The sequence below is a fragment of the Vicugna pacos genome, chromosome 31 (genome assembly GCF_048564905.1).
Source record: "Vicugna pacos chromosome 31, VicPac4, whole genome shotgun sequence".
In the NCBI taxonomy this organism is placed as follows: Eukaryota; Metazoa; Chordata; class Mammalia; order Artiodactyla; family Camelidae; genus Vicugna; species Vicugna pacos.
Genome location: NC_133017.1, coordinates 16,893,709 through 16,906,545, shown reverse-complemented (window position 1 = coordinate 16,906,545; position 12,837 = coordinate 16,893,709). Strand labels below are relative to the sequence as shown.

General features: G+C 32.4%; 1 protein-coding gene across 2 annotated transcripts in view; it reads left to right on the top strand.

Moving 5' to 3' along the window:
• FZD3 (frizzled class receptor 3) overlaps window positions 1–12,346 on the top strand; it is a 60,536-nt gene extending 48,190 nt beyond the window's left edge. For both annotated transcript variants that reach the window (XM_072952419.1, XM_072952420.1), the window contains one exon: window positions 1,748–12,346. In XM_072952419.1, the coding sequence (XP_072808520.1) occupies window positions 1,748–1,961 (214 nt within the window). In that variant the 3' untranslated portion in view covers window positions 1,962–12,346. The remainder of the gene's footprint in view (window positions 1–1,747) is intronic.
• The last annotated feature ends 491 nt before the right edge of the window (window positions 12,347–12,837 follow it).

Genomic DNA, 12,837 nt, shown 5'->3' with positions numbered 1-12,837 from the left:
TATTTGTTAAACTCAAAGATTTCAGTTTCATTTTAGAAAATACCCAATTCATATTTTTAATTAATTTGATACCATTCCTAGAACACTGCATCATATTTTACTTTTTTTCACTTGCCATATTTATTTGAAATAGATATTTATTAAGCCATTGAAAGGTGAAAGATCTTCAAATTAGCTGGTAAATCATACTTAGTAAAATCTTTCAGTTTAGGGCAGTAATCATTATGCAAAATAGTGAATTGTTAACTAGAATAACAAGCTCATTCTGAAATACTTTCATTTGCAAACATTGTAATTATTTTACCAAAACATGCAAATCAAATTTAAAACTATTTATATTCTGAATGTGAAAAGTCTTTTAATAAATAAGAATTAAGTGCTCTTTTATCCAAAACATGAGAAATTTTTAAAGTATTTTAAATGTAGCTTTTCATTCTTAAATTTCTTTTTCGCTTTATTTGAACTGGAAAAAAAAGGCATGCTTTCTTTTGTAATTTTCAAAGGACATAATTTTTAAACTCTGATCTAATGTAAACATTATTTGACAAGCACTGCTATAAAACCAGATTACCTTGGTAGTGTATGAATCAGTCTTTAAAATCTTTAAATTTTATGAGTAATTCATATTGAGTTATGAAATTTGTTATAATTCTTATGAAGGAAATGACAAATTAATGCATTTTGACAGCCAGTAGGTTTTCAGCTGCTTGTGATTAGTTCTTTTGATGACTGTTTAAAAAAAGAATGGCCTGCTACCTCTTCTTTATTTTTAGAAATATTACTTAAAATGTAATGTATAATAAGGTTATAAATTATATTCAGTTAAGTTTTCTTTGATATTTGTTACTCTAAATTAAATGCTTTTTATAAATAGGTGTTATAGTGTGTATGAGTGTGAGTTCTTACCTCTAATAGGGGCTCAGTGAATCAGGATTGCAGCAAAAGAAAATATAACAGCTCCCATTGCTGCTTTTCAAGATAAGAACAATGATGGAGAAGAAGATGGCCTGCAATAAGCAAAGTAGCCCAGTTGACATACTCAAAAGCTGCCTTTCGGGCTAAGGGTATGGAAAGAACTTGCTTTTGCAGGAATATGGGTTACAAAGTGTTAGGAGGTTGTTACTTGTATATTTAAGCTGATATATCTTCTATGAAATAGCTTCCTCACAGCCACAAGCCCTCGTGAAAGTAATTAAGACCATTTACAGGTAGTTAATTCTGCTGTTAACTGGGTGCTCTGGAAAGAAGCTGTCCACACTTAGTCCTCATTGCTTGCCAGTTCACTCACTTTTTTTAAAGGTTATACTAATTTTTCCTCTAATTTCATATGCTCCCTTTTCCAATCCTAGTCTTTTAGTAAAATGGGAGTTTGCTGTACTACTGATTATAATCAATCTTCTAGACTCCCTGGGACAATGCCATATTTCTTCTATTTTTATTCTTTCTCTTCCTGAACTCACTTCATAACCCAAAATTTATTTGAATGAGAAAAGTATCCATACTTAACATAGCTCCAGAACAGCCACTCTGCTTAACTTCAGCTTCTGTCCTTTTGGAAGGCATCCCTTAATTCTGAGCCTAATTGGCCGTGTGAATAATTCTACAGTGTAAATCATCAAAAGTTGGTTGTTACGCTTTCACTTGTTAGTTTCCCAATCGTTTCACTTAATGAGATATTTTCATGAAAATTTTTAGTATTTTCTAGTGTGTTTTGTTACCTACTTCAAAGTAAACTCTTCTGTATTAGGTATACTCCCTGCAGTTACAGAGGAATGGAGGAGAGACTACCTCATGGCAGCATGTCACGGCTAACAGACCACTCCAGGCACAGTAGTTCTCATCGGCTCAACGAACAGTCACGACACAGCAGCGTCCGAGATCTCAGTAACAACCCTATGACCCACATCACACATGGCACCAGTATGAATCGGGTTATTGAAGAAGATGGAACCAGTGCTTAAACTGTCCTGTCTAAGGTGGAAAACTTGTGCTGTTTAAAAAGCAGATTTTACCCTTTGCCTTTGCATGACTGATTGCTGTAACTCACCGTTATGATGCTTTCAGTCAGGTGCAGATTGTGTCCACTGAAAAAGTAAATTTTTGCTTTTTATATTGCATCAAACTTGGAACATCACGGCATCCAAAATGTTAAGGATCATATCATCACATAAATAATTCTTATTTCTAGGCTATGAAGAAAAATTACTTGTCTGGTAAGCATTTTTACAAACCCACTTATTTTATATTTAGAAAAATTCTAAACGTGTGGTGACTGCTTTGTAGTGAAGTTTCATATATCAGCTCGTCATGAGATAACATTCTGGTAGTTCTGTTAATAAAATTTCAGGATTGAAGAAATTTTCTATGCAAGGTTTATTTCTCAGATGAATAGCAAGATTTGTAGTTTTCTTTCCACTAACTGAAAAAGAACTGTGTTTTTAAACTGTAGGAGAATTTGATAAATCAGCAAGGTTGTTTTAGCTAATAGAATATAAAATCAACAGAAGAATCTGATTAATCTATTGAAGGCTCTTTTGAAATTCTATCAAAATAATCCTTATCCAGAGAAATGCAGGAAGGGTCAGCAATGGAGTAAAAGTGGAGATGGGCATTTTTTTCCCAGTAATTATCCTGTTTTTATTACTTTTGTAAATATCACTTTTACCGGCTGTGTTTTTGTAACTCACCCATATGCATGATGGAAACTACTTAATTTGTAGCCGTCTTTTCCCATGTAGTGGTATTGATTCATAGAGAACTTCATGTTCAGATCTGTTCTGTGGAAGCATGTATTAAGATAAGTATCACATTATAAGGTTTTTTGTGGTAACCATAATTACAGTGGCAGAATGTTTCCTCTGTATTCATTGTTGTGTTTCTCTTCAGTGAGATGTGATCTTGCCAAAGCCACCAGATCTTGGTAACCAGGCCCTTCCTATCAGTGAGTTGATTGTCTACCTTTGCATTGCCCGATATCCAATAGACTACAGCTTTTGTCCCACACCCTTATTTTCAGATTCTGGATCATTCTTGTTTACAGCTGAAATATATATAACCTGAGTCCAAAGTAGTGATTAATTTGGGTTATTTGAAAATCATTGTTGCTAAATGAAGCATGATTAGTCTTGCTGTGACGTATCTTTTACTCTTAAAAAAAGTCAACTCAAAAATGTTTGACATTTTGTCTTGTAATGTTTATATAATTTAACAATAAAAACTGCAAATTTTATTAGGCATGAAATTGATCAGAAAGGAAGGAAAAATTCTGGAAAATGCTGGATGTGTTGTTATATAGAAAAGCATATTTAAACTAGTTGTCCTCAACTCTGACTACAGATAAGAATCACTTGGGGAACCTCTGGTGCCCAACACCTTCCTCTTGTTCAGATGAGAATTGGTACTTATTTAAAAAAAAAGTTTTCCAGATTATTCTATTTTGCAGCCAGGCTGCAGGCTTTTTTAAACTAACTTGCCCTGATGATGATCTGATGGCATCATATTATATCATGTGAAAATCAGTGTTATGCTTTTATATCATTACCTGATACACAATTGGAATTCTGGACCCCACTCCTAAAGATTCTTCTCGAAAGTAAGTCAAAGGTGATGGTAGGACTTTAAAATCTGTAGTTATAGAAATACCACAGGTGATTCTTATGCAAGTATCTAAGAATCACACTTTAAAAAAATATTCTAGGCTCCAGAGAGGCTGGCTTTGCCAAATGCTAGTTTTTGACCTTTAACAAGTCAACCTCTCTGAGCCTCAGTTCCCTTGTTTGTAAATGAAGATAGAAGATAAATACCTACCTCACAAAGTTGTCAAATAGGGATCAAATGGAAAATCATATGAAAGCTCTTTGAAAACTGTAAAGTGTTATGAAATATAAGGGATTAAGATTTTTGACGATTTAAGAGATTTGTTTGAGGGCTACCATGGTACATTCCTTGACATGTGTTTAATTCATGTGTGCTTTTTTCTCTCCTTCTTTAAAACAAAAAGTACCAAGAAACTAGGTATTGAAAAAGAAGCTTTCATCAGACACAAGAGTCAGTTTTCTGATAATAATAATTTGTTTGCGTATCATGTTTTTTTCTTTCAAAGTACATATTTCTTAATATTTATTATTAATTCTTCATGAGATATATTTGACCATTTGGCTCAAATGTTTTACTTTTCCTCTATCTTCATTGTCTTTCCCCTTTGAACTGGAGTTAGAACTCAAGACAAGGAGTCTGAATTCTCTCATATCTGACAGTTAGTAAACTTTTTTCTCTGAAGGCCAAACTTTAACAACTCATTTATAATAAGTCAGTAATTCATGAGGCTTTTGTCGGAGAATTCACCCTGAGAACAGCATGAGAGACCAAAACAAACATTCAGACACAAAAATAAGAAGTTAGTATAGAAGGTACCAGTTTGAGCTCAAAGATGTTGTCATCCGTCACCATCTGTATTACATTATCAATTGCCAAAATGTTAATTGGTTTTCTTGTACAAGTGGGCTGTATAACTGTATAGACAGTCAAGTGAACATCGTTATGAAAATCTTTGTGCTTCCTGATTTTTATATATTCATTTGTATCTTCCCTATTAAACTGTTGATATATTTGTAAATGCTATATTGGCCTTTCAGTTACTTTCAGTACCTTAGTTTTGCTCCACAAAATTTACGTAATATTAGTATTGTTAATCCATTGTTTTAAATAACAGTTTAGAAGTAAATAAGTATTTAGTTTCGGCCATGTTATTTATCAAAGTAAGTACTCCGAATTAAGATTTTTTTTCATTAAAGAGACATAATAGCAAAACAACAATTTCAAGTCTCAACCAACTTAAACCAACTTGAGCAAGTCTGCTGAACAGCTTTCTTACCATATGTTTAACTTTAATTTGTGTTGTGATTGGCATATGATAATGTTTAGTATTTTATTTGTTCAGTTGTCAACTGAGAAAGTAGTTCTCTCCAAAATGTTAATATAAAACCAAAAGTTTTTTGAGAAGTATTCTGATTTCAGCAATACTGTACTGAATTTTTTCAGTAATTAAAGCAAAAGATTCAAGACAATATTAAGCTCAAGACAATAATTAGATTCAAAGAACATTTGATTAAAAACAACAGCTAGCAGAGGACATAGTAGGTTTTCAATAAATACCTAAATGAGTCAATGACTCATGTCATGCAACTCACTTTTACTCTAGTAGTGAGAGTCTCACTTCAAAGAAGTTTGAAGAATCTAAATTTAAACTAAGTGAAATGAAGTCTCTGCTTTACCAGAATAATATTTAGCAAGTAACAATAAGTGAATTGCACCAAGTAAAGCTTATTTCGCCTAGAGTAACAGTCCATATTACTATTTTAATTAAAGAAATATATATACAAACTTGTACGAACACGTTATATTAATTTTAAAAGGTGGACAGCAATTCTTAGAAGTATTTAGGTTCTTGGTGGTTTTATGTGAAGCTAGATCTTTGTGTACTACTTGGGTGAATAAATATTCAAGAAAACCATTATTAATGATGATTTTCTTTTTCTAAAGCTGTTTCTTAGAGCAGACTTACAAAAATTCTAAGAATTTCTTCAAATTAGAAAATTTACTACATTTTAACCTACCTCATTAGTTTCTTTGTGATAATAATAGCTGGAAATAACTGAAGTTGTAACTATATTGGTTTAGGCCATATACCCGTGAAATAAAAGGAACTACTTAAAAATCTTTGATAAAACAGTGGATCATTGGCTAGAGCTTAGAAAACATTAATATACCAAAATTTCATTATGATTATATTTATATTGCTTTTGACATGCCAAAGGTGTATTTATATTTCATCATACTTGGATGACTAACATAGTCTAGTGTAATGAAAATTCTACTGAGCTTGGAATTCAAAAGACCCATAATTATGATGTAAACTGGATAGGTCATTTAATTTCTCTTAGTCTCAACTTCTTTGATGTAAAATAAGGTACTTTTAGGTCCCGAAACCTACCTCACTGGACATCATGAGGATCAAATTAGATAACAGTCATTATAGTGCTCTTTAACCTGTAAACTGCCGTACTGATAGTGTTCTTGTTAGAATTTGGGGTTACAGAAAACAAGGATAATAGTCTTCAGTTGTATTTAGCAATAACAACAGAATAGACAATTAGATCAGTGTTCATTTGGTACAGTCTTTAAATCAACAATTCAATTAACCCTTTAAAATGAGGTTCTCTTTCAAGAGTAGCTATGCCCTTAGATTGTATGGACTCTTTAGTGATGTTACAGCAGAGTATGCTCTCAGATTTTATATGGCTGAATTTATAGGTCACTTTCAACAGAACTTTAGGGATCTCCATTAAATTTTTCCTTTGATAATGAATGATACAAATATATGAGTTTGGTTTCACTGAAATTTATAAGAAAAATATAAAGAGGAGGATAGGCCCTGTTTTTTTTTTTCCTTTGAGGATTTTCATGTGCCTAATTCTTTGCAATTAAGAACAAGTTTTTAAAAGGTGATTATTTTAAAAGGTGACTATTGTAACTCGTTGGTTTTTCATTATGGCAAAACTTTAAATTTTAAGTCATAGCATTATCTTAATTGTATGCATATTTGTATATATAATTTTTTTAAACTGTGTAAAGTAAGGATTTCTCCATTCTTTTCCATACATAAATACACAAAAGAGCATTTTTATAGAACCTAGATTTACAAAGGAACTCATGATTCTTTTAAATTTCTTTTATGCCTTTTCACAACTGATTAAAATAAGAAAGTGTATGTTTATTTCAGTTATGTTTCCTAGTAGCTGTGTAATTTTTTACATTACTCTTGCATCATTTTTATTTTATATGAAAAAGTTATATTGACATCTCTCTATATTTTAATTCTCTTCCCTTCTTTTTTGTTCTAATTATATGAGTTTTGTGCAAGGAATAGGAAGACTAAACAGCCTTTACCTTCCATCTGACTGTGATTAGTCTCCTGGGGTTTTTTCTAATTTAAATCCTATACTTCTTTAATAGCCAGATTGATATAGGATTATAATTTTCTCTCAGGATCCAACGTCTTCTGGGAAAGAAAATGTTAAGGTCTACCCAGAACCAGCCATCTTTGTAGACATTCCTATTTGGTTAATTTATAATAAGTTAATAAGGATGTCTCTTACTCCATGGTCTCTAATTAGAAAGTAAAATTTTGTTGCCATAAAGATAAAAGAAAGTAAAGCTTCACTCATATTTTAGCCAAATACTATACTAGTGCAACATTACTTCCTATAAAGAGAGAATAGTTCAGTCTGTTTAAATGCATTGAAGGATGATTTCCTTCAGAGTATTTTTTTTTTCAGTAATCACTTTTCTCAGGGAATCTATTATGTACTTTCTTGGACATTTTCATTTTCATTTCATTGTTCATTTTTTTCTCATTTTATTGGCCATTGTCACCAGTTTTCCCTAATCAAGAGAAATAAGCTTTTACCTTGTAGTAATTCAGATTTTGAAGATTCAGTGTTCATTATTTCGATAATTATCATTCACTAGTAACAGTATTTATAAAAGTGATATTTTCGAGTTTGCTATTTTATCATGTTTCCCAAAGTAGGGTGAACTACGTTATTATAATTATTATTATTATAGACTTGGGGGTTTTGTCATCAAGTCAGCTTGTTTGTATTGCTAACTTGCAAGTATTTTTTTTTAATTCTGTTGACATGCTTATTGACGTAAAAGAAAAAGTTTTAGAGTTTAAATGATTTCTGTTTTCTAAGTTGGCAGTTTTTTTACTGCTTAGTAAATGCATTATGTTAATTTCTAAATACCACAGAACTTTGTGTCAGAAGACCTGATTTCTCATCTTGCCTCTCTTTTCAATGAGCTGTGTAACTCTGGAATTTTACTTCTTGGGGCCTCAGTTTTCTCATCTGTAAGTGAAAGAAACAAGGAGATTAGGTTAGGTAGTGTCTCAAATTTCACTTGTCTCTGATTTGTTTATCCCTTGACTATTTTATAATCATTATTCTAGGTTTACTTTTATTCTTGTTGTTCTTCCCATGAACTATATTTACTAGATCAGCCTGTACTGTTAGTGCAACTTATACTTAAATTGATAGGATTCAGACATGTTGCTAGTTTTGTTTTCCATTCATGATTTTAAGTACTTTTAAAGGAGTAAAATTATATTGCAGATAATAAAACAAAGGTTACAAATAATTGACATGACTTTTTTTCTCCAAAGGGAAAAGTCTCCTAAAGAACCAACATAAGCACCGTAAAACGGATATACAGGGAAAAATGGCGTGTAAAATTTTGTGATCTTTGGTCTCTTAAATATGAATTTAGCCATTTAGCTATGTAGAAAAATTATTCACGGGAGAAGAGGCAAGATGGCGGAGTAGAAGGACGCTTGAATTTACAATCTTACTTCATATGCCAAGGATTCACTGTCACTGCGCAATGTCTTTCACTATTATCATCTTTGGAACTGAGAGGCTTCTGATGACCCTGCTTTGTGCATCTGTACATAAAAGAAAATAACAAAACAGAAAAAAAAAAAAAGAAAAATTATTCACGTTAAAATTAGCAAAGAAGCAGTGATAGCACTGGCCCATATAGCTATTAGGTTTTACCAACATTAAAATAATTATAAAATATAAAAGGAATTTAAGAGGAGTGGATTGAAATTTTTCTGATCAGGAATTATTCTTATTCTTAGGCTGTATATAGTTGCCAGATTGCCAGATTGCCATGGGCAAGTGAATGTCCTGCTTTAAAGTATTGTTAGAGATAAATGTGATTTGTTATTTTTAATTTTTTTTTTCTGGCTCTGCAGAAGATGTTTCTGTAAAGCCTCCTTCTGTGATAAAATGTAGAGATTCCATTAGTTCCCTCTCTCAGCAGAGTTTATCTTGTAGATTTAATTGTGTCCTCTGAGAATCAGGCCGAGAAGGTTCCTGTTACTTTTAAAGATTATTGTCTTTGTTCTTCTTGTCTGCATTAGCTAATATCAATCTCTTGAACACTTTGGTCTATAGATTTACAATCTAGGTATTGGGTCTGGTGTCTGATGGGTAGGGAAGACTAAAGGAAAGCTGATACAGGAAGCCATACTGGTTTCTGGTATGATTTCTTCAGCTCTACTTGATTCCTTGTCTTTGGTCAGTTCACTGGACCAGGCAACTTTCCTGACTTCCAGAAATTAAATTAGATGCCCAGCTTCTCTCACTCAGACATGCCTGTATTACAGTGCTATTTTGATTGCCTGTTAAAAAAAACAACAGCAACAACTTTATTTTCAGTTCTTTGGCTTTGCATGTTTTGTTATTACATTTATTAAACTTGAGCCTGAGGTCAAAACATTTCATGGAGTGTTTTCTGGGTTTTGATAAGAGAATATTCTACAGGATAAAACAGATCATCCTAGGGTGATTTAATTTATGTTTAATTTATCCATCCACCATTTTTCTGTTTCTCTAACTGCTGCTCCTCTCCCCAATTTTAAAAAGGAAGTTTATGAATGTCTTCCATCTCTCCCTTAGCCTTGCCTCAGATAATTTTTCTTTGAACCATTCTTGTCAGCAGAAACATTTAGTATGAAATAATTCTATATTTCTGAGATAAAATCAACACAGTAGTCCTTTACGTTGAGCTGAGGTGATTAAGTACTTGAAAACTTTGTGCTTTTTTTTTTTTTTTATATGTGTGGTAAAATTATTTTTTTTAATCATGAAAAGGACTGTCTGATGTGAAAATATTAGTCTGGGAGTTCTCATCATCAGGTGCTATTTCTACCTTCCTGTTAATTGGCACAGCAAATCTCAATTCTTTATCATTCATCTTTTTAAGACATTTTAACTTGTGTAGAATTATCCCATTTCACAGATCTTTAACACAAACTTCAAACAACTTTTCTGCTTTTACTTTCAACTGACGAATTATATTTTTGAGAGTTGTTTTTTTTCATTGAAGTTTAAACATACTGTATATGTGAAGGAGTGACAGCAGTTTAAACATTTACTTTGGCATGATAATGACAGCAACACCGATGTCCCTTTGCACAGTCCCAAAAAGAATTAAAAGTCCATGTAACACACAAAAGCTATTAAATTGTCTTATTTTTGTTATTTAAAAGAGCTGTGGAAGCTGTTTCTCCCAATTTAAAATTTTTGTATTAAGAAAATGCCAGCTTTGCTGTACTTTATCTGATAGTGAATTGGGAGGATGATTTATACAAGTATATATGTCTTCAGTTTATTATAGTTAATAGTTATTTCACTTTCTGTAATATGTGATACCCAAAGCTCACATTTATTTAATGTGAATTTTATTTTGAGCCTTTTTTTGTTTCACTTTATTTTCTTAATGTTGTACAGTGTTGCATATGTTAGGTTTTCATGGTCATCTTGGCAGAAAACTCTCCTGTAGATGAACTATTCTTTCTGAGAATCAGGCCAAGGAGATTCATATTACGTGGTCGTAGTTGGGTAATATTATTTTGAGCTGTGTGAGGTTGCTGGTTTTGTTGATCGGATGCTAGCAATTTCATTGTGTGTATTCAAGAAACAGCCAAACAAAAGATTTTTTAGAACAGATATATTGACTTCCCATTTCAACTCTTTTTATCAGCGTATCAGAGGCTTTATGAAGGAGACTAAAACTACGGATAACCATAGTATCGAGAAAATTCTGCTTTGTTTTATTGTTAAATTGCCCGGTTTTCAGAGTTACTTAAAATGACTTCAGTAATGGACTTCAGTAATTTAAGTAATTGAAAAGATATATCTTTTGGGAATACATAAGCCTTTCATGAAATCTGTGTGTAGTTTTTAAGCTTTCATAACCTGTGATATTGTCATATATCAAAGGATTAGCCTGTAAATATCATTTAGAGGCAAAATAACTGCCCCCCCCCCCAGTATATAATATGGACTCAAATTTTGCCAGCTGTAGAATTTTATCTTCTTGGTAGGCATTCTAAAATAATGAATACTGGTATGTAATGAACAAACTTGCCTTAGAATGCCATTGAAAGATTTTCATTATACCTACATTTCAAGTTATAAGAATTAAAGTATATGAGTATAAAAAAGCATATAAAAATATGAAGCTCCTTCACAGGAAATCCCCAATTTTAAATAAAGCTATGATCTAGAAAGTTGTAAAAGATTGGATTGACAAACTCAGACTGTATCTCCTCATATAAATAATATCATTGTGCATAATAAGGGTAACAGGTTAGCCAACAAGAGCTGACATAGTACACTCCAGTATTAACCTAGGTATCTTGGTTTAGAATAAAGTGTTAGTGACTATAGCCCGTTTACCTCTCTGAAGAAAAATCTGCATTAGGAACAAACACATTGCTGTTAGCACAGATTACTATCAATTAGTAGAATATTAAGCTTTAAAGCAAAAGTGGAAATAATTTAATTAGTGTTGGTGGAACAGTTTTGAGACAGACATCATTTAAGTGACCTAACTTGGGAATCTGCTCCTCTTTCCCTGAACCAATCTGATGTCTGACAGTGCTGTATATTTTCAGTGACCTTGAGGAAGGGAGCTAGTCATTCCTTTTTATGGGTCATGTGAAGTCAGGGCTTTGTTGGTCCCATGTTTTTCAGTTCGAGGGCTGGGTCTGGAACATGCTAGATACCCATCACCCACGCTGCTCTTCTAAGACTGACTGTGTTTCAGGCTCAGTCTGGCCTACCTTCAGCTAAGCCTGTCTTCCAGCTCTACTCCTTGATACTAAATTTAGAGATAAGCACCTTCCATTCTTGTTTTAAAAAAGTCTTTCCTCATGTTACCATTATCAACAGTGGCCACCACCTTCTCCTTTATTCAAGAGATATAAAAGTAGAAAACATATTCCTTTTTCATTATTTTTAAACAGCCAGCACATAGCAATTTAGTTTTCGAATCCTCTCTGGAGTAAACTGATGAGGTGATTCCAAAATTGATTTTAAAATTTTAATCTTGTTTTATCATATAAACATCTAGTTAGAAATTGTTTATGCTAAGAAAGACTTGTATTTCGTGGCATTAGTTCTTCATGTTTCTTTTCCTATGTACTTAAAATTGTTCATTCATTTCCCGATGAGTGGAAAAGTTACTGTTGTTGAGATATGTGTAGGGCAGGTACACTTGATTAGAGCATGGACTGTACTTTCACATTAGCTGGATGTGCTTTGCACTCTGCTCTTGTAGATTTATTTTGTTTACAGTAGACTGATGTCAGTTTTTGTAAATGTTTTTACTTAGCACTTTAACTGTGAGTGTACAAACTGATTTTAAATGTAGTGGTTGTATATTTTGGTTATAAATTGGAAATTTGTAATAAAATTAAATGATTTGTTCTCTATTTTGTCATTAGTGCCTGATCGAATATGATTTTCTACATCATCTCCTAGACTCTTTATTTAACATATTACACTGCTGTTTTTAAATGAGGTTTCATACTTTACATTCTTCTAATTACTGATTTTTTCATTCATAGTAACACGGGATGCACACTTATCTGGAAGATAGAAGTATGTAAACACACCATTCTGTATCATTAATCTCTTTCATACTTACTTTGTTAATACAGATAAGTCCCATCTCTGTTCACTGTAATATCCTCAGTACATACCACCACCAGGCACATAAGAGGCACTCAACAAATATCTGTAATTGGAAAAAGTGAATATGTTTAAGTATCTGTATCAGTTTCCCAATACGAAATCCTATCCACGTAAACAAATCAGTTGATTTTTTTTTTTCACACACGGGAAGGCAGATCACGATTTAAACTACTGTTAGAGGTTTTTGGGGTTTTTTTTGTGTGGGTCATACAGTCTTTAGTAGGAAGAG